At 58.0% G+C, this 20,219-nt stretch overlaps 2 protein-coding genes across 12 annotated transcripts in view; one reads left to right on the top strand and one right to left on the bottom strand.

Moving 5' to 3' along the window:
• The first annotated feature begins 414 nt into the window (after nucleotides 1-414).
• GTF3C5 (general transcription factor IIIC subunit 5) lies at nucleotides 415-15,386 on the top strand. Of its 5 annotated transcripts, none has more exons than XR_010944777.1 (11): nucleotides 415-788; nucleotides 2,921-3,140; nucleotides 4,373-4,571; nucleotides 8,442-8,637; nucleotides 9,739-9,843; nucleotides 11,074-11,188; nucleotides 11,606-11,686; nucleotides 11,871-11,968; nucleotides 12,966-13,052; nucleotides 13,731-13,873; nucleotides 14,755-14,894. XR_010944777.1 is itself a non-coding variant. In XM_067742838.1 (11 exons), the coding sequence occupies exons 1-11, from the start codon at nucleotides 642-644 to the stop codon at nucleotides 14,928-14,930; spliced, it is 1,668 nt and encodes a 555-aa protein (XP_067598939.1). In that variant the 5' UTR covers nucleotides 415-641; the 3' UTR covers nucleotides 14,931-15,386. The 5 variants fall into 5 exon arrangements, 3 of the variants coding, with proteins under 3 accessions (XP_067598939.1, XP_067598940.1, XP_067598941.1); XR_010944778.1 differs by having other exon boundaries at nucleotides 14,650-14,789; XM_067742838.1 differs by having other exon boundaries at nucleotides 12,966-13,048; nucleotides 14,650-15,386.
• Nucleotides 15,387-16,329: 943 nt separating this feature from the next.
• LOC137227292 (ral guanine nucleotide dissociation stimulator) overlaps nucleotides 16,330-20,219 on the bottom strand; it is a 66,799-nt gene continuing 62,909 nt past the window's right edge. For 6 of the 7 annotated variants that reach the window (XM_067742832.1, XM_067742831.1, XM_067742826.1 and 3 more), the window contains one exon: nucleotides 16,330-16,909. In XM_067742832.1, coding sequence (XP_067598933.1) covers nucleotides 16,710-16,909 — 200 coding nt within the window. In that variant the 3' untranslated portion in view covers nucleotides 16,330-16,709. Of the gene's footprint in view, nucleotides 16,910-16,930; nucleotides 18,366-20,219 lie in introns of those variants that run through there. The other variant, XM_067742830.1, reaches the window with a different exon arrangement.

Here is a 20,219-nt window from a genome sequence, read left to right as displayed (position 1 = left end):
GATTAAACTCCTCCTGGCCTCCGTTCTGGGGCGGCCAGTAGGAGTGGGGGGGCCGAGCCCCCAAGAAACCGCTCCAGCGGACCCGGCGTCAGCAAACCATTTCTGGGACCTCAGCACGCAAGAAGACAGGCCGGAAGTCTACCTCGAGCCCGCCCTCGAGCTGTCATTGGGTGGGATCCGAGGAAGGGGAGGAGACCCGGCCTAGTCCTGGTTCATTATTGACTAAAAACCTATGCAGGCGGAAGGAGGGCGCTGAAACTTCGCTTCCTTCTGACTCTTCATTGGCTAAAAAGTTCGGCGTGTCTCTCGGGTTCTCATTGGCTAAAAGAGTGGGCGTGTCTTACAAGCCTCCAGGTCCCTCGCGGATTGGTGGAAGAGACAGGTCCCTACCCCGCCCCTCGAGTTCCAACCCTCCTCGTTTTAAACACGAAGTTGAGGGGCGGGCTGTCGTTTACCCCGAGCCTCGGGGCCTCACCTCGGCGGTGTGCTCCCAGAGGCCTTCGAGCCTCGCGGAACTCAGGGATTTAGACAAACGCGAGCGGGGAGGAAGCCCGGAACGATTCCTTAGCGGAACAGATCAGGCTAGGCCTCTAGGAGCTTGGGGAGGGACGGCCCGCGGCGGGCCCGACGAGACTGGCAGAATGGCGGCGGCAGACTGGGGTCCGGGGGTCGCCGTCCCCGTGGAGCTGCGGCGCGAGCGGCACATAGTGTGTGTGGAGTACCCGGGCGTGGTGCGCGACGTGTCCAAGATGCTGCAGACCCTGGGCGGCGAGGAAGGCGTCTCCCGGGTGAGGAGCGGGGAGTCTCCGGGGACCACAGGGGAGGTCTGAGTCGTTTGACTACGGCCGAGGGGCGGGACTACCCAGGGATGTGAGGTTTCCTTGGCAACGGAGCTCGAGGTCGGCTCTGGAGCGGCCAGTGGGCGGGGATTTGCTTCAAGACCCGCCGGGCGTGGAAGTTAGTTTAGCGCTGGGATCAGAGGGGAGAGGGTGTCCATTCCATCCCATCATTACTGCCATGAAAAGAGCTCAGTTGCACCGAACGCCCCCCCGCTCCCCAGGATGTGCTGGGCTGCCACATCCTCATTTCACAGAGCAGAAAACTGAGGTATGGGGAGATTAAGAACCGTTGACCTACAATGAGAGGGGGAGGAAGGATTATGTTATTAGTGTTAAAAGTAGTAATAGCTAACAATTTATTCTGTACCAGCTACATTTCTAGGTGCTTTACTTACATTCAATTCGCATTAGAACCCTGCCAGGTAGGAACTGTCATTGTCCCAATTTTACAAGGAAACCGAATCAGCTTGTTCAAGTTCACCCAGCAAACAGTGGAGCTGGGATGAATTCTTACCTTGTGCAAAGCTCTATGTAAGTGACTTACACGCACCAGATCTTGAAGTGTCTCTTCTTTAGAGAGTCCTTCCTCGACTGCCCTTACTAAAGTGGCTGCTAGCAGCTAACCTCTAATTGCAACCTGAAATTATGTTTTAATGTGTTTATTGTCTGTCCTGGACCTTTGGCTCTGAGGCTGTAAACTGTATGAGAACGGGACCTCCCGTGGTCCTAATATCCATAACTGTGCCTGCTTCTAAAATACTCGTCAAATGCATGATTGAATCTTCACGACAATCTAGTGAGTTAGGTACCATTATTATTCCCATTTTTCTGATAAAGACACAGGAAGAAAGGTTGGGTCAGACAGGCTCCTACATGGTACAGTGGGAATTTGAACGCATGCACATCTCCCTCTGAAGTCTGAACTCTTAATTCTGCTTCCTCATCCTTTATGAATACTGAAAAACCTTGAACCTGTCATTAAGCACAGGAGGCCAGTAGAGGCCCAGTCAGTCATGTTTTCTTCTTTTATCCTGACTTACTTTACGGCGGCATTGACCAGGACCCTTACTCCTGCTAACGCCAGGGATGTCTGGACACAGTTACAGTGGGACCCCTTTGGGAAGAGACTGGTCATTCACTCGTTCCATTCCTGTTTCTTGTGCACCTCCTCTGTGCCAGCCCCACATCTGGGGTCATTCCCAGCACAGCAGTCTCAGAGACCTGTTTCCTGACAATAGGGGCTCTTTTTAACTTGCTTTCCCTAGATGCTTCCTGAGCACCTGCTAAGGGCCAGGTTGTGTCCTGGGTGTTGGGGAGCCAGCAGACCAGCAAGCAGGTGACCTTGGCCTGGTTAACATTGTTGGTGCTGCCACACGCTCACAGCTGACACTGTGTCCCTCCTACCCAATGTGGGACAAGCATTCCTATATCGATGACACATTACCATGATTTAGGTGTCAGGCTAAGTGCTTTACATATATTTCCATTTAATCATTGTAACAATCTGATGAGTAGGTACTGTTATTATGTCCATTTTAAGGAGAAGGAACCAAGGCATGGAAGGATGAGTCACACTAGTCAGGGCCAAAGTGCTTGTTATTTGTTGATTTCATCTCCTTTGGACCTCGAAACTTTTGTATATATGAGGGTGAATGCCAGGACCCTTTGGGGTGGGTAGTTCCTAGAGAAGAAGCCCTGGACAAGTCATTCAACTCCCACCCAGGCTCTCCACGGCAGACACGGGGGTGACACCTCCGTGAAGTGCTCCCAGAAGAGTAGGTGGTTACCCGCACTGACCTGTCACTCGAGAGACAATGGCTTTACTTAACTGACAGTTACTGTCTCCAACTTTACAACCTCTTAGAAGGAAGAGACTGTCTTCATTTCCCCTACCAGATAAAAGCTAAGATACTTGGGTTTGAAAAATGAGTCTTTCGGGAATTAAAAGCTCAGAACGAAACGGAAAAATCCTCCTGGCCCTTCCCTGGCCACCTGGGTTGCCGTCAGGCTTTCACTGAGGGAGGAGCTGCCGGCTGCTTTGCTGCCCCCTACTTCACTCTGTCTCCTTTGGCCTCCCGCAGATCTATGCGGACCCCACTAAGAGGCTGGAGCTGTACTTCCGGCCCAAGGACCCCTACTGCCACCCCGTGTGTGCCAACCGCTTCAGCACCAGCAGCCTGCTGCTCCGGATCAAGAGGAAGATGAGGCGGCAGAGGGGGGCGCCGGGGCCTGGGGCTCACCCCAAGGTCACGTTCGACATAGAAAGCCTTGGCATCGCCTCCACCGTTTACAAATTTCAAGGTGAGTGCCAAATGCACTCCTGCCACACTGGGTTATTTCGGGGCCTCGCGCCTGCGGGGGCTGCGCGGGCCGCCCCCACGGTGAGGCCGGTACGCCCAGGCGCGGGGCGGTGGCAGGGCGCAGGCCCTGTCCGGGAGGCCCTGCTCGTTGCTGCCCGGCCTTCTGCATTCTTAAGAGAAGCTGGGATTCTCTGAGAAACCGCATTGTCACAGCCGCTTTACGGGGCCAAGTTAAACTGGCCCACAGGCCTCCAGTTTTCAGCCCCACCCCCGCCCTCGCGTTTGGGGAGCTTCTTGGTTTTCCCTGCTGCTGGTCTTGCCGACCCTCTGAAGCCTCCCCAGGTCACCTCAGCCCCTTGGGACCTTATGTCCTTTGAACGCTCAGCCAGCTGGATGTCTCCCGTGGGGTCCTCAATCGAGTTTGCTCCCCACAGGGAACCCCTGGGAGGAGGTGCTGAGGCGTGGGGTGGAGAGGGGGAGTTGTGCCTGCCTCAGCCTCCCTCGGTCTCCCTGTCCGTGCAGTGGGAGCCCGGAGTTCCTCAGACCCTCGTGGAAATTCAGAGAGACGATGCCCGTGTGCCGGTTTGCACACACGTATGGTACTTGGCAAATTACTAACAAGCCTCAAGAGTATCTATAGTTGCAGCTGCAGTTCTAAGATAGAAACTGAAGAGAATAAAGACTAAAAAGGAAGAGGGCGATAGAAAGTGTAAAGAAACTAAAACAGGGCCTGGGATCCCACAAGTGGGGCATTTGGAACGTCCGTCATTCTGGTGGAAAGTGGTATTCACCAAAGAGGGCCGTCCGTCCCGGGACGAGGCTTCCCAAGTGATCCGTTTCTTTCTCTCTCTAATTGAGCCGGTACGTCACCACTCAGTGTGTGTCCCAGACCAGCAGCATGGGCCTCACCTGGGAGCTTGTTAGAAATGCAGCACCTCAGCATCTGCATTTAGCAAGACCCCTGGTGAGTCACGTGCACGGCACAGTCTAAGCAGCACTGGCCTAGACTTTATCCTCACATATCAGGTAACTCCCCGACCCCCCAAAGTAGTATTTAGCCAGGCGACTGGGCTGTTCCCAGAAGCGACTCGGACATATTGTTTTGGCTCCGGCAGCCTCCCCTGCGAGGCCCGCTCAGCGCACCCGAGGAGACGCGGGTGCTGGTGCGTGGCAGCTGCCAGTGCCTGGGCGGGTGCGCTAGTGTGTCCGCCGTCTGTCTGCCTCTCTTCCCAGGAATGTCCGACTTCCAGTACCTGGCCGTGCACACGGAGGCGGGTGGCAGGCACATGTCCATGTACAGCAAGGTGCTCATGGTCAAGCCCGAGAAGGAGAATTTCTTCCACCAGGAGCTGCCGCTCTACATCCCCCCGCCCATCTTCTCCAGGCTGGACACCCCGGTGGACTACTCCTACCGCCCAGAGACACAGCACCGGTAAGTACCTCCCTGTGGCCGCCGCCCCGCAGCATCGGGGCTCAGGGCAAGGGCCCTGCGCTCAGAGGGCTGGACTCTTCCACTCGCGGGTCAGGCGGCCAGGGTGGCCGGCTTTACTCAGGCCCGTGGCCCCAGCAACAGAGCAGCTGGTGACCAGGGGCCCTGACCAGGGGTGTCAGGAACCAGCCCTGGTCCCCGCGTCCCACCCGGAGGCCTTGCTCAGGGCTGTCCTCACACCACAGAGTGTGAATCAGGATGTTGCCTTTGGACTTAGACCCCTCCCCAAAAGCGTGTACCTTGAGGTGTGGAGAGACAGACACCCCCTGCCGCGGGAGCCCTGGGAATGAGGTCGATATTTTTTAGAGAGCAACCTGGCAGAATCTATTACAGTTTTAAATGTTCTTTCCTGACGACCAGGCGACCTGTAGGAATTTATCCCACAGTGACTGTCGCCTCTGTGCCCAAAGGTACACTGACAAGAGCGTTTTCTGGCTGGTTGTGGGCAGTCGCAAGGAGCTGAGCGGGCCTGGTGTGGCGAGAGAGCCCGGGTGGGCGGGGCCCGCGTTCAGGTCCTGGACCTGTGATCCCTCATCACAGGCCGGGCAGGTGAGCCCCGACCTCCCGCGCCAGCCTCCCCGCCTGTAACAGGGGTGATGATAATAGTAACAGTACTCACTTCTCGGCGTCGTTAGAGGGCTGAATGACTGACGCTTTTGGAAATACTCAGAACACTGAGTGCCGGGCAGAGTTTGATAAAGTGGATAAGTGAGTGATTAGGGATGATGTAGTTAATTAAACGACGGCCTGTCTGTGCCAAGGAAGACCGCACAGCCTTTAAGAAAGCGGGCTCCATGGGCCAACAAGGCTCGTGTCCAGAAAGCTTGCTCTAGGAAAAGCAGGTGTTAGAGCAGACTCTGTGCTATAAAAGTAAACTGGGTGATAATGGAAGCCTGGAAAGACGGGGAAGTTTGGGCCCAGAGCAGTTATCTGCAGAGCGGCGGGAGGGCGAGAAGCTTCTCTTCCCTCATCAAGTATTTCCATCAACGAGTACTGACCGCCTGTCGGGGCCCAGGGCTCCCCTTGGAGCCAGTGTCAGTGGGGACGCGACAGGCGGCTCCATGCAGGGCCGGGGGCTGGGGAACCGGTGGAGCCCCAGTGAAGGATGAGCGGGCGGTGGGAGCCTGCGGGCAGGTGTGTGTCTTAAAGGGGATAAGTGGGGAGTGGGCTGTCATGCACAGTGAGTGGGGTGCGGGAGGGTCCTCAGGGGAGCTGAACTTTGAAACAGACCTGTGTGATGACAGAGCCGGGCAGGTGAAGATCCGGGGAGAACGTTCCAGACCAGGGGGCTGGCACATGCAAAGGAACAGTCGGGGGTGTTGCCCCCGAAGCGCAGAGAGCCGAGAGAGGGGTGGGGTGAGGGTCCCACGGACCACAGAAAGGAGCTTAGATTTTATGCTAAGGAGAAAGGTGTGTTGTCCCCTTCCTTTAAAAAATATATTCTGGGGAGTTCCGAAGGAGAGAGGAGTGTGTGATGGACGCCCACCTACGTCACCAGCCTCAACTTTCTGCTGCTGGTTTCACCTCCCCACCACCTCCACCCCCAGCATCACAGCGCGTCCTCCAGAAACAAGTGTGTGTCTCTAACTGGGAAGGACTTGGTTTATTTTAACTTAGCCATAGTGCTGTCATCAGAACGAGCAAACGTTAACAGTGTCCTTCACGTCACCCAGGGCCCAGTCCTTGCTCCGTTTCCCCATTGCCTCAAAAGTAAGTCGAGAGCCAGACAAGGGTCGATGTCTCTCAGGCCAGTTGAGTCCATAATGCCACCCCCCGCCATCCTTTTTCTGACTGCAGGAGTAAATTGTGCTTGTTAGAAAAGACCAGACGTTATAGAAATGTATAACTGCAAGGAATCGGGTCCGTTCCCTCCCTGCTGAAAACCCTGGTGTGTGCAGTTTTCTGTGCGTATGTTATACTCATTATGAGAGTTTCAGATGTTTTAAATGTACATGTTTCTGAAATTTGAAACTTATTTTCCCCACAAGCATTTTACTCTTACAGTCAGAAACAAAAATATGTAGAAGAAGGAACTAGAGGCACCCGTCCCCCGCCCCGCATTGCCGGCCCTGATGCTGGATGGCAGCGTCAGAGTCACTGCTCCGTCCTGTAGGGCCAGCAAACAGCTGTCTCCCAGCCTCGGGGAGGGGGACAGGGGTGGAGGGCGGGCTGCCCTTGAACCCACAGGCCCTGTTTTTCTCCCATGTCATTTATCGATTTTCCAGTGCGTGGAAGGAACCTGCCTTTTCTCCCAGGGCTGCCATCGATTTTCCTGCTCTGATGGCCCTCATGGGTACCAAGGACTGGCAGAGGAGGCCTGGCCCCCGCCTTGCTGGCCTTCCTGGGTCCAGGGGGGCTGAGCTTCCTATATGGCCAGTGGGCAGAGGACCGGCTGGGACGCTGGCCTGACGGGGGTCCCCCCTCCTCGAGGCAGTGGAGGGGGGAGGGCAGGCGGCCCGCGCCCTGCTGCTGCCTGGCCCAGAGGGAGTGCCCGGGGCTTTCTTTTTCTTCGGGGGCGTCTGGGGCCTCGGGGAGTTGTCTTGGAAAACAGGACAGTGTTCAGGATGGTTTCAAATGGAGTCATGTTGTTTAACGAAGGCACAGATTTGATCCCGTCTTTGTAATTTTGTTTCCCCATGTGAAAAATCACTTTGTTGTTCTTTATAAATACGCAGATGGTATGCACTCATGTAGAAATTACGGTAAAAGGAAACAAATTTAAAAGGTATTAATCACCTGTGTGACATCCAGGACATACTCTGAAATGCACTGCAAAGTAATTGAGTGGGTTTGGGGTGGGGCCCGGATGGCGTGAAATGGGCCCTGTGACGGCAGTTGTGGAAGCGGATGGTGGGCTTATGGGGGCTCCTTGTACTGTTCCCCCTGCTTTAGCGAAGCTGTGATGTTCCTGATGTCCCACCTCCGAGGGAAGCGCTCCGAGCCCCCTAGGAATCGTCGACCCTGTGTGTTCTGTGCTAACGGCTGGTGGCAGAGCCCCACCCCCCCCTTTTGTTTTTGCCCGCACTGTGCGGCCTGCGGGATGGATCCTAGGTCCCTGACCAGGGCTCGAACCCAGGCCCCTTGCAGTGGAAACTCGCAGTCCTAACCACTGGACCTCCAGGGAGGTCCCCAGAGGTCTTCTTTTAGCCTCTGTGACGAGAGCGTCTGGTAGTATACGTCCTCCCTTCACCGCGGTATCGTTGAGATGCTTCCGAGCAGGACGGAGGTTAGCGGCCCCGCCAGCCTCCCTGGGCTCAAGTCCCAGCTCCATCACCTCGATCTCTGGCTCGAGGCAGGTTTCCAACCCCTGTGGCCTCAGTGACTTCATGGGAAATGGGTCCTTCCTCGTAGGATTGTTTCGAGGGTTAGATAAGTGACTTGTGGGCGTCAGTAAGCACAGCTGCGCTCTGACAGCTGATTGGTGGTTCCCGTGTGGCCGCCCGCGCCTCAGCTGATTCCACTGTCCCTGCCCTGATGGGCATCTGGGCTGTTTCCAGCTTTTCACTGGCTGGACGGTGCCGTGCTCGACGCGATGCAGTCATGAGGCCACCAGCCTCACGGCAGGGGCCCTTCCCCACACCCCAGCCTCTGGGGCTCTTGGCCTGGCCCTGCTTCGGAGCCTCTCTGAGCTGACTCGGACTCGCTCCCCCTTCTTCTCCTGGTCATCAGCCTGAGAACACAGGCGCCTGCCTTCAGTGGCCGGGGCTGAGATCCGCTTCTCACCCAGATTCCAGGGAAACGCACCCACACGTGGGCTGCCCGTGTCCAGCGGGCCCACGCCTGGCCCCGCCCTCAGCAGCTCTCTGCTCCTAGGGAAGGCTACAACAACCCCTCCATCTCCGGGGAGAACCTGATCGGCCTGAGCAGGGCCCGGCGCCCTCACAATGCCATCTTTGTCAACTTCGAGGGGGATGAGGCACCCGAGCAGCCGCTAGAGGCTGCGGCCCAGACCTGGAGGAAGGTGTGCACCAACCCCGTGGACCACAAGGTGGAGGAGGAGCTGAGGCAGGTGAGCCCGGCCCCCCGGCCACACCTTCACTGGCCGCACCTTGTCTTAGGCTCACTTATTAACACATGGGAACTCTTCACCTCCAGATGTGACATCTAAAGCTATGCCAGTGTAAGCCCTGCCCTCCCAGAGTTCAAAGTGCTCCTTAAAACTCATAAGAGGTCCCTTTGGGATGGTAAACGTTGTCCACATGTGACCTCGGCGTGGAGCTCCGGGATTCCGGAAGCTTTGTTCATCCAGCCCTTGGCTGCAACACACCAGATGGGGCACCTGGTGTGTACCAGGCCCGGTGCTTCCTCCCCGTTAGAGCCGGGCTGGAGGGGGGCCCTGGGCAGAGGCGGCCTTCTGCCTTACCCGCTGGCTTGCAGGTTCTGGGAGACCCAGGCCAGGGGACTCTGGTCCTTGTGTCGCCACAGGTGTGGACAGTAGGTTCTCAGCACGTCACTGCTGACCGACCCTTGCCCCTGCCCCTGTTGAACCTGACTGTCCCCTTGGTGCGGGACGGGGGTGGTGTAGGATGTTATTTCTTAAGTGGTGGACACCTTGTTATGTTTCTAGCAGTTGCTGGGTCGGGGGGAAGTGGGGGCCACTCTCCAAGGCCCCTCGTTGTCATCAGGACACAGCCCAATCTCCCACCTGGCTCGGGGCCACTCCCACCCTGGCCCTCCCACTCCAGCCCCACTGGGAGGGGGTGGGCCGTCCCCTGCGGCCTTCGTCACATCCCGGCTCAGGCCCCTGCCCTCTGGGGCTGCTCAGGGGCCCAGAGCTCCGGCCCGTCCCCCTCCTGGCCCTGCTCTGGCTCCTTTGGTCCTCTGCCTCCCCGCTGCCCTTTGAGCCATCTAAGGACAGGGACAGCGTCTCTCATGGTCATTTCAGGACCCCCAGGCCCTGCAACCGCACTTGACACGTGCTGGGCGAGCAGGGCGCTTCTCAGCGCGGGACGAGTGGGCGTGCGCAGAGGCCCCTCCCCACCTGCCTGGCCCCTGCTCCCCCCACCCCCACTCCTCTCAGGAAGGTCCTCTGGGGCCAGACCGTGCGGGGAGCCTGGGGCAGGCGGGGAAGCTGTGGGTGCTCTTCTCAGTCTCTGCCTTGACCTTCCAGCTGTTTGAAATCCGCCCCATCTGGTCACGTAACGCTGTCAAAGCCAACATCAGCGTCCACCCCGACAAGCTCAAGGTCTTGCTGCCCTTCATGGCCTATTACATGGTGAGTGCCCACCCACCGCCCACCCCGCTTCCCACCTGCTCTGTCCTGATCCCTGACGTGCCTCAGAGCCCCAGCAAGGGCAGGCGGCCCTGTCCCAGCAGCTGGAGGATGGCTTCTTAAAGGGATTATACTTTGTTTTTTGTGGTACGCGGGCCTCTCACTGCTGTGGCCTCTCCCGTGCGGAGCACAGGCTCCAGACGCGCAGGGTCAGCGGCCATGGCTCACAGGCCCAGCTGCTCCACGGCATGTGGGATCTTCGCGGACTGGGGCACGAACCCGTGTCCCCTGCATCAGCAGGCGGACTCTCAACCACTGCACCACCAGGGAAGCCCGGGATTATACATTTTTTAATGGCCTGATATGGAGAGCTTTCTAAGGACCAGGCCCTGGATTAAGTGCTATGTGCATAGCATCCTTTCTTCTTCTGTGGGGCATGGCAGCAGGGTTTGGACCTCTGATGAAGAGGCTCGGCTCAGATGGCGACTTGATGGGCCAAGATCCTACAGCCAGGGAGTGGCAGAGCCCCCTGGGGACCCCGGCCTGTTTGGCTGCAGCGCCTGGGCCCCTAACCACAGTGCCACCTGCCTTCACGCATTCTCCCTGGGTTGAGGGGCGTTCAGTGGGGGTCACATGCGCCTTGGACTCAGTCCAGGAGGGATGGAGATGGGGCTGTCATCACTGAGATTCCCCAAGGTGCTGTGAGGAAGAGCTCCTGCCGGCCAAGGGTCCAACCTGGGGCCTGGGGAGGCAGACGGACAACGTGACCGTGACTGTGATGGCCAGGAGGTGGGGGGCATGAGACGGGCTCATCCCTCCTGGGCTTAGACCCGACATCACAGAGCTGCTGCCTGCCTTTCAGCGATGGCTTTCTGGACACAAGGACCTCGGGAGCACTGTTTGGGGACAGTGCCTCCATCCATTAGCACAGTTGTGACAGTTCTTGAGCTCTTTCTCTGTGCCGGGCACTGCGGTGAGGGCTTCAGGGGCACCGTCTCATTTAATCCTCACCAAGACGCCATCTGACTGGAAGACCAAGGCTTGGAAAGGCCAAGTGACCTACCCGAGGTGACCGAGCCACACGTGCGAGCTGGGGGTCAGGGTTCCAGAGCCTGTCCCCAACTCGTGGGGGTGTGGTGCTGCCCCGTGTGGGCAGCCACCTGGGTCTGCAACTCAGGGGGGCCGGGGATCGGCCGTGACCACACTTCGCACTCCCGCCCTTTCTGTCTCCAGATAACAGGCCCCTGGAGAAGCCTCTGGATTCGATTCGGGTACGACCCCCGAAAACACCCAGACGCCAAGATTTATCAAGTCCTTGACTTCCGAATCCGTTGTGGAATGAAATACGGTAAACAATTACCGAAACCCTTGCTTTCCTTTTCCCTTTATCGCTTTCTGTTTCCAGCATTCTCTTCTGTAATAAGAATATATCCACGTGGAGAGGATATATTCCCCCCTTGGTGGGACTGTTAGGGACAGAATAGCGCAGACACGAGGACCCGAGCTCTCGTCCTGGCTCCTGTGGTGATGCTCTAGTGGCTCCTTACAGCTCCTGTGGTGCAGGCCAGGCGTCCCGTCAGTCTCCTGTCCCCGGCCCGCGGTGACCCCCCCGCACACAAAGCACCAGGACGCGGCGGCTCCTGTCACTCCAGCGGGGGGCCTGAGTCCCCTTCTCAGGAGCCGCCCCAGGGAACCCCGGTGCACCTGTGGCTGCCAGAAGGGGCTCTGTGCCCACCCCAGCTGATGCACGCCCCCCCTCCGGCAGGTTACGCCCCCAGCGACATGCCCGTCAAGGCCAAGCGCAGCACCTACAACTACAGCCTCCCCATCACCGTCAAAAAAACGAGTAAGGGGCTCAGGCTCCCTCTGCGGATCAGGCGCTGGGGAAGATGGGCGTCCGGACGGCGGGATGGGAAGGGGCTTCCCGAGGAGGTCACTCCAGGGCACTGCTGGCCCGCGCACCCCGGGGAGGGGGGGCGGGAGAAACACTCACCCCCGTATTCCAAAGCCCTGCCGTGGTCCCCTCGCAGGCAGCCAGCTCGTCACCATGCAAGACCTGAAGCAGGGCCTGGGTCCCTCGGGGTCGGCCAGTGCACGCAAGTTGGCCTCCAACAAGTACAAGCTCAAGGTGGGTGTCCCCTGAGCTGCCCTCCTGGGTGAGGGCGCGGGGGGCGGCGGCCCCTCCCTCGGGCAGGCCCAGGACCCCTCACACAGCCCCCAGCCCCGCCTGTGACGCCAGGAGGGGCTCCGACTGAGGCCGCTCTGCCCTCCCTGTGCCTTTACGTGACTCCCACCTCCCGGGACAGCCTCTGGGCATGGGTGCTGGGGACCACCTGGGTACGTCTTAGGGAGGGGCTCAGATGCCAGCAGCCCCATGTGGTAGCCACGGGGCTGGTGAGCCTCAGGCGCTGTGGGCCTGAAGCCAGAGCAGGCCGTCTGCACCCTGGCCGCGGGCTGGACGCGGGCCGCCCTCACAGGCTCAGGCTCTCGTTAGCACAGGCGCGCAGCAGGGGCGGCGACTCCCGGGGCCCTTCCTGTGCCTGGCCGAGGTGAGCTGCCCCAGGCTCGGAGGGGGAGGCCGGCAGGGTGGCCCCCTCCCTGGAGTCACTTGCCTCGTAGAGGGGGTGGGGCGGCTGTCTCCCAGCAGCGTCAGGTCTTCGCTCCTCAGGGAGGGCCCGGACCCTCGCCAGAGCAGCCGTCCTCCTCCAGGACTCTTGTCTTAGGCCTTTATCCCCACCTCTGGAACTGGCCTGCAGGGCCACCTAAGATGACCGAGCAGTGGAAGAGAGACGTGCGGAGGGCCCTGCAGGGAGGCTCCGAGGCAGAGCCCAGCCCCGGCCCCCGGCGGCTCACGGTCCCAGGGCCCAAGGGAGGGCCTGGCTGCTTCGACCACCCCTCGACACCTGGGGAGTTGCGGCTCGTTTTCTGCACACCGGCTCCCCGGCCTGTGGCCCGTCTGCCTCGCCTGAGTCCAGGGAGAAGAGCCAGGCCTGCCGGGTCCCGGGAGCAGGATCGGCAGCCGCCCTGGGAGAGGCCCCGTGGGAGCCACGGCGTGGGGCTCTCCTGCGCCGCCCGCCCCCGGGGACGCTCCCTCCGACCTTGCCGTCTCTGCCCTCCTTTGCCAGGACTCGGTCTACATCTTCCGGGAGGGGGCCTTGCCACCGTACCGACAGATGTTCTACCAGTTTTGCGACTTGAATGTGGACGAGTACGTACGTGCGGGGCCCTGAGACGCCGAGGTGGGGACCGTGGGACTCGGGGTCAGTGCAGAGAAACCAGCCGGGGACCGAGGTGTTTCCTGCGACTCTTCCACTTCACGTCAGCCTTAATCTCTCAGCGAGAAGGCCGGCTGCCTGGGATTCCTCTGCCCGGGCTCGCGCGGCCCTCGGGAGTGGCTTCCCGGGTGCGCCTCGGGCCGCACCTCTGAGCAGCCGGCTGTGCTGCGCGCAGAGCACAGCGCTGGGCCGGGGTCTTTGCCTTCCTCCTCCTTCGCCCGCATGGGGGTTCCTGACACGGTCCTCAGGCCCTGGAGTTGATCAGAATCCCAGAAACCTTTAAGCCAGTTGTTCCTAGTGATGTTTAAAAACCTGGGGGAGGGGTGCTGGGGTGGGAGGAGGCGGGAGCGTGGTAAATCCAGCCTGGAACCTGGTGAACGCTCAGGCTCTCGCCAGGCAAGTGGGCCGCGGCACACGCCCGCCTCGTGTGCAGGGTGGGGTCGGGGCCCCAGCTGGGGGTGGACCGCTTTCTTGACGCCCTTCGTGACCGAGCTCCTCCCTCGGGGTGGCGCTCTGAGTGCTGTTTTTCTGAGCACGACCCCAGCTCTGCCAAAACCGCTTCCTGGCCCCTGTGAGCAGAGACCCCACCCTGGAACTCTGTCTCCCAACGCCCAGGCTGCAGAAGATCATACACCGCAATGACGGGGCTGAAAGTCTCTGCACAGAGCGGGACGGCTGGTGCCTCCCCAAGACCAGTGATGACCTGAGGGACATGATGTCCCTCATGATCCGGCACACCATCCGCTCCAAGAGGCCTGGTGAGAGTGCTCGGGGTGAAGGGACGCCCTGGGTGCTCTGGGGCCCCCTCTGGGGCCCAAGCAAGTGTCCCTAGTGGACCTGCTCCCCACGAAATTGCACCCAGGTGGGAGCCTCTTGCCCTGACAGTGGTGGGAGGGGGGCCTTTGGAGACAGGGCTCAGCCCTGGGGGTTGAAGGCAGGAGACGGGCCCAGAGGGGTGGGGCTGGAACAGGGCCAGTGCTGCCAGGGGGGCCGCCGCTTTATGCCCTGACGTCACCCTACATCCTCTGGCCACGTGTGGGCACGTTGCTCCCGTCTCCCCTGGGAGGGCAGGGACGGCGGGGCCTGGGCTCCTGTCACCCGGCACTGCCTGCCCCTCCGCAGGATGAGCATCCCTGCACGGGGTGTGAGCCCTGCTGCACTGCAGGTCTGACGGGGCTGGGGGAGAGCAAGCGAAAGGGCCCCTCTCGGGGTTCCTCCCAGTCTCGGGGAGGGGGCGTCCCAGACCCACCAGCCCCTGTGGAGCTGATGGGAGTAGGGGTTCTCAGCCTCCTTTAGGACACAGCCCCCCTCTGAGAGTCCAGTTGAGAAAAGCACTGACACAGAGCCCTGCACACTCCTGGGGAGTCCACGGGACCCATGAGCTGCCGGAGGCTCCTCCGGGGAAGAGGTTTTCAAGGCCCTTGGCCTCAGTGTTCCTTGAAGTGCTTTTTCAACTGGAGTCCCAGGTCCCCCAGCCGTCCTGCTTCCCAAAGCAGCTTCTCTAGAGCTTGAGCCCAGACACCCGTATTTGTAGACAGGCCCCCAGGAGCCGAGGGCCTCTGGCTGAGACCAGCGACAGCTGGTGTGGGTGCGCCCAGGAGCCAACGACGGGACACACACGGCCTGTCTTTTGGCCCAGCTCTCTTCTCCAGCCCGGCCAAAGCTGACGACGGGAAAGAACAGCTGACCTGCGGATCTGGGGACGAGGAAGCAGAGGACGCGGAGGACGAGGACGACGAGGACGATGAGGACGACTTCAAGCCGTCGGACGGGAGCGAGAACGAGATGGAGACGGAAATTCTGGACTACGTGTGATGCAGCCCTGGGCTCCAGGCTGGGCCCCCCCGACCAGGCCTGATGAGGGACCCAGGACAAGCCGGGGTCCCCTGCTGCTGCCCACAGAAGCCAGAATGTCCCCAGGCGGCCCTGCTGAGGAAAGCAGCCGGGTACAGCCGACCCTGGGTGCCCGGGGCCATCCCGAAGGTGGTGCCCCGACTTTGCACAGCCGCGAGCCAGCCCGGTGTCCCTCGGGCTGAGCCAGCGCCCAGCGCCTCCCTCTGGCCGAGACCAGCAAGCTCTGGAGGTGCAGATGGTGCAGCGGGGGAGGGCCGGCCCTGGCTGCTGCTGAGGCAAAAGGACGGGGCGAGGAGCCTGGTCCGTGGTCACAGGCGGCGAAGTCTGCCATCGTGTCTGGACCCCATCCGTTTGGGGTAACCTGGCAAAGGGCAGGCCCAGCTGGAATTGTCCGTATTAAACACATTTTCCCAAGGAGCCTTGGTGTCTCAGTGGGGATGTCAGCCAGAGAGGGGTTTCCTCTTGCCTCTGGGCTTGGGCTCCCTGCTGGACGTCGTTTGTCCCTTCAGTCGTTCATTCAGTGACCTCGTGGTGGGTGATGCCGGGATGGTTGAGAACAGGCCTGATGCCCCTCGGCAGGTGGGCCAGGTGAGAGCAACCAGAAGTAACTGCAGCCCGGGGGGCCCTACAGCCTCACGTTCATCCCTTCCTGTTCCAAGTGGATGTGTTCTTCAGAGGCTCACGGGAGACAGACCCTGTCTCAGGGCTGCCTGGTGTGAAGCCAGAGGTTTCCAGGGATTGCAGGGTCCCTGGTGGGGCTGAACCTGCCCTCCCCGGGGAGTACCCACACACACACTGCCTGAGCCAGAGATGAGCCCCATCACCCAGTTCCTCAGCCGGCAGGCTGGGCCACGGAGTGTGACCACAAGTTCCAAAGTCAGACGGAAGCCCCCTCCCACGACAGGTCAGAAACCCCAGTGGCGCACAGTTGGCCTGAAGTGGTCAGTTCTGGGAACCGGCCTTGGAGAGCTGAGCGCCCCAACGTGCCTGTCGCTCCCACTGGGGGTGAGGTGCAGCTGCCTGGGCCTTCCCCCTTCCCTCACCTCTGTACCGCTTTCACTCAGGCCGAGGTCTCTGCTGGTGGATCTTAGCTGCGGCTGGTCCCACTTCTTAACCATGCTGCTAACCTCAAAGCTCAGAGGGAGAAGGTCTGGGTTCTGGCCCCCCTCTCCCGGAAGCCGCCTTGGTCCCTGTGCAGAGCTGAGAGAGGCATGCCGGGGGGCAGGGACACTCCCTCTGCAGCTAAGCCCCACCTTACCCAGAACCTGCCTTCTATGTGCCGAATTGGACGGGCTTCCCAGGTTCTTGAAAAGTATTCAGGGGTTCCCTACTTAGAAACCGAAATACCTACACACACCCTCTTTTAAAAAGCATTTTATTACGGAAAATAGCAAATATACACAGAAGTTCTGAGTATTGTATAATAAGCCCCTATTTATCCATCATATGGCTTTACCAGTTACCATCCCATACTTCAGTGTGTGTCTAACACATCAGGACTTTTTGTTTTCAAAACACAGTGACGCTGTCATCACACTTAACAAATCAACAGCAATTCAGCTTCGAATGCGCCCATCCAGTTGGGAGGCACCGATGCCTGCTGGGTCCCTTTAGTGACATGAGCATTGACTGACCAGCAGATTCGGGTGCTGTCGCCCTCCTCCGCTGGCCTCATTTATGGCTCCACAGCAATGACCAGTGATGACCAGGGGGATGCTTTTAGCTTTGTGATGATCTGTTTCAATCAGTTGCAGTCATGCTTTTTGCTGCCCTACTTGTCTCATGTCTGGCCTGAGAGCAGCCCCGGGTTGGGTCCTGTGTCGTTTGACGCACCCTCTGGTCCGCGCCTTCTTGCTTCCAGCCACCGCGATGGCCCAGGCTCCTCCACTGCATTTCCTGTCTTAGATCCAGCCCAGCCGTTGCTCCGGGGTGCCACCTTCCTTGGTGTGGAAATGGTGTTTAGACACCCCAATCTGGGCACCAGGGGGTGCTTGTTGCTCCTGGGTTTTCTTTACCTCTAGGGCTTTGGATTACACAGAGCTAGGAAATGGACACTTTTTTACCCCCCCAAAAATAATAATAATAAGTTATGAGTTCATATAGATATCTCCCAATGAAAATGTAAGATTATAAGGTTTTACTTCTCTGCGCAGCATGTGGGATCTTAGTACCCCGACCAGGGCTTGAACCCACACCCCTTGCATTGGAAGTGCAGCGTCTTAACCACTGGACCGCCAGGAAAGTCCCTCTCTGATCTTACTCATTTCTTTTTCCACCTATGCTGAAAATCTTACACCACTAGCATAATTACTTTTTCTCCTATAACATACATATATTTTCAAAATAGAAAATATTATAATAGATCATATAAATTATCAAATATACAAATTTAAATAACAAGTGATAAATTATATAAAGTAATCTTTGATAAAATAATATGACCATCAAAGATCATTTAAGATTGTGTTGCACTTGCTTTCTCCTTAGGATAAATGCTGCTATGAACACACAGTCACGCCTCCAACTCACTTGAAGTAACTGTTTTCTCTGTGGCTAGAACATCTACTGATATAGTTAGGTTCCCTACAACTTAAAATGGACATTTCTCTGCCTGAAAACAAATTTTAAATGTTCATTTTGAGCACCTTGTAAACAGTAGACCCTGATAATTATTGTGCTATGAACCTCTCAGACATCGTTCCCTGAGCAAAGGTATCAGTGGGGAAGTTAAGAGAGGTAAAGACACGTGTCCAGATCCCACAGCTATCGAGTGGCAGTGTCAGGGTTGGACCTGTGTCTGTCTGATTTACAACGTCTGCAAATGTTAACACAGGTGCATTTGCCCTTACAGAATGTGCTCCAGCCCAGAAAAACATTTTTAAAAAGTATTTGTGCCATTAAATCAATTTCGTCAGTTTTCTACTTTGTCAGTTATACCAATTCAGAACTTTTGATACTTCCAACCTAGACTCTTTGGAAGGTCACAGATGCTCCGAGCATACAGTGATAACCATGGAGTCTTTCTGAAGGAAAATATGCTTCCTCACAAATATGTGCATCAAGTTTCAGGGCCATCCAGGCTCCCATGGCCTGTCCTTAAACTTCCTAACAGGTCCATGGACCAGGATTCAAAACTCCCAGTTCAGACATTTGGATTAAGTTTTCTCCACCAAATTACCATAATAGGTAACAACCACACTGCTCCAAGTTTTGTCTGATTTTCCCAGTTTTCTTTTGTGAGAACCAAGGAGTCAGAAGATTGCCTGAGAGAGGAAAGAGCTACAGCCGAGGCCATGCACAGCAAATCCCACACAATCCACAGCAGGGGGACCGAGGTGGCCCAGGCACGCAGGCCAGCCCCTCTTCCAGGTTAGAGTCCCAGGGCTCTTGGGAGATCTGTCAAAGAAAAACCAGACTACACTCCAGTAAAAATGATTAAACACACACACACACACACACACACACACACACACACACACACACAGCTGGACAGTTGTTAAAGCAGTAAGAAGACTTTTTTTTTTGGCCGCGCCGCATGGCTTGTGGGGTCTTAGTTCCCTAACCAAGGATGGAAGCCAGGCCCCCTGCAGTGGAAGCGTGGAGTCTTAACTACTGGACCGCCAGGTAATCCCCCAAAACAGATTTTATTCAGGATTATTGCAATAGGGAAAGAGAGACTTCCATATAGATCTGAGCTCAAGTCCAAATACAGCCTGGGCAAGTGGGGTTTCCTAGCCAAACAAAGGGTGAGAGAGAGTCTGTGGATGGAAACTTACTAAGAGGAAACACCAGGGCTTCCCTGGTGGCGCAGTGGTTGAGAGTCCACCTGCCGATGCAGGGGACACGGGTTCGTGCCCCGGTCCGGGAGGATCCCACGTGCCGCGGAGCGGCTGGGCCCATGAGCCGTGGCCGCTGAGCCTGCGCGTCCGGAGCCTGTGCTCCACAATGGGAGAGGCCACAGCAGTGAGAGGTCCGCGTACCGCAAAAAAAAAAAAAAAAAAAAAAAAAGAGGAAACACCAGGGGAGAGGGGGCTTCCGGAGAGACTGACCTAACAGGATTCTTGCTGAAGACAGACCAGGGCGGTCAGCGATCATCGGTGAGGGGGACGGCAGAGGATGGGGACCCCAATCAGAGATCAAGGCGGGGCAGATATGGAGGGTGGGGCATTCCGGTTAAAGCAATTTAGCGAGAGTCTTGCTAAAACTGGACGATGCAGAGTTGAAGAAGAGGTCGGGGAGCCTGAGTAGTTTGGTCAAGGAGAGGCTCTCTGTCAGACCTCAGCCAGTGGCCAAAGCTTTCAGCTGAGAGGTTGGTCTCTAACACAGGGTCAAGCAATGAACACAGTGGACAGACCCAGCCAGGAAGCCGGGGCGGATTTTTTTACTGGACAGACAGTGTTAGATTCTCCCAGGCACTTCTGGGCATGCTCGTCCTGTGTCTATCGATCACCTACTCTGTGCAGGACCACGTGAGGCCCTCGCTATTAAATGAAGAGGCAGCCACCCCCATTAGTGAGCTGCAGGCCCCCTTCCCTCTCCTGCCCCCTTCCTTTCCTCCTCGGCTACTATAAATAACACTGCACGGAACGTCCTGGCATGTTCCCCTCCCCCCTATTTAGAATTAGCTCCTTTAGAACAGATTCTTAGAACTGCAGGAGCAGGGCAAAGGTGTGAGTCGACAAGTGCCTTTCCTTGTCACTGGCAGCACCCCTCAACACCTTTGCACCCCGGCCCCACACTCGCCAGCCCAGCCTGCATGGCCTCTTCTTCCCAGTGTCCTGACTCCCTCCCACCTGCAGCCGCCCACCCCTCCCCACCTTTCTCCAGCCTCTCTCCATTCACTCTGCGTCACAAAAAATCTGGGCACAGGAAATGGTAGGCGGACAGGCAGACAGACAGATGGACAGCTGTGTATTTGCAGGTTCCCTGTGGCCAGAAAGCCCGGCCCTTCCTTTTCCCCGGGAAGCCCTCAAGGCTGGGCTGGATCTCTCGTCCTGCCCTCCCAGGACTGTGCTGCTGACAGCGAGAAGCCCCCACACTTGGAGGGCGGGACCACCTCATGATGCTCAGGTCCCCACCCCACCTCGAACCGCACAGCCAGCCGCTGCCCAGTAGCCCGTGGCCCTTTCTATCCCAGAAATCACGCACCCAGTCGCCTATCAGCGCCCACTGCTGAGCTGCAGGCACGGCAGGGGGACGCAGCATGCCCATTTCCCCAGGAGCGAAAGCAAGCCCTTGTCGAGGCGCCAG

This window comes from Pseudorca crassidens, chromosome 7 (assembly GCF_039906515.1).
Source record: "Pseudorca crassidens isolate mPseCra1 chromosome 7, mPseCra1.hap1, whole genome shotgun sequence".
In the NCBI taxonomy this organism is placed as follows: Eukaryota; Metazoa; Chordata; class Mammalia; order Artiodactyla; family Delphinidae; genus Pseudorca; species Pseudorca crassidens.
Note: the sequence above shows the minus strand (reverse complement) of the source record. Positions and strands in the feature narration are given on the sequence as shown.

Coding starts and splice junctions, on each gene's coding strand:
- GTF3C5 (XM_067742838.1), top strand. CDS start 642: ATGGCGGCGGCAGACTGGGGTCCGGGGGTCGCCGTCCCCGTGGAGCTG. Junction 8,638..9,738: donor TGGAGGAGGAGCTGAGGCAG/GTGAGCCCGGCC, acceptor TTGACCTTCCAG/CTGTTTGAAATCCGCCCCAT. Junction 13,874..14,649: donor CATCCGCTCCAAGAGGCCTG/GTGAGAGTGCTC, acceptor CCGTATTTGTAG/ACAGGCCCCCAGGAGCCGAG.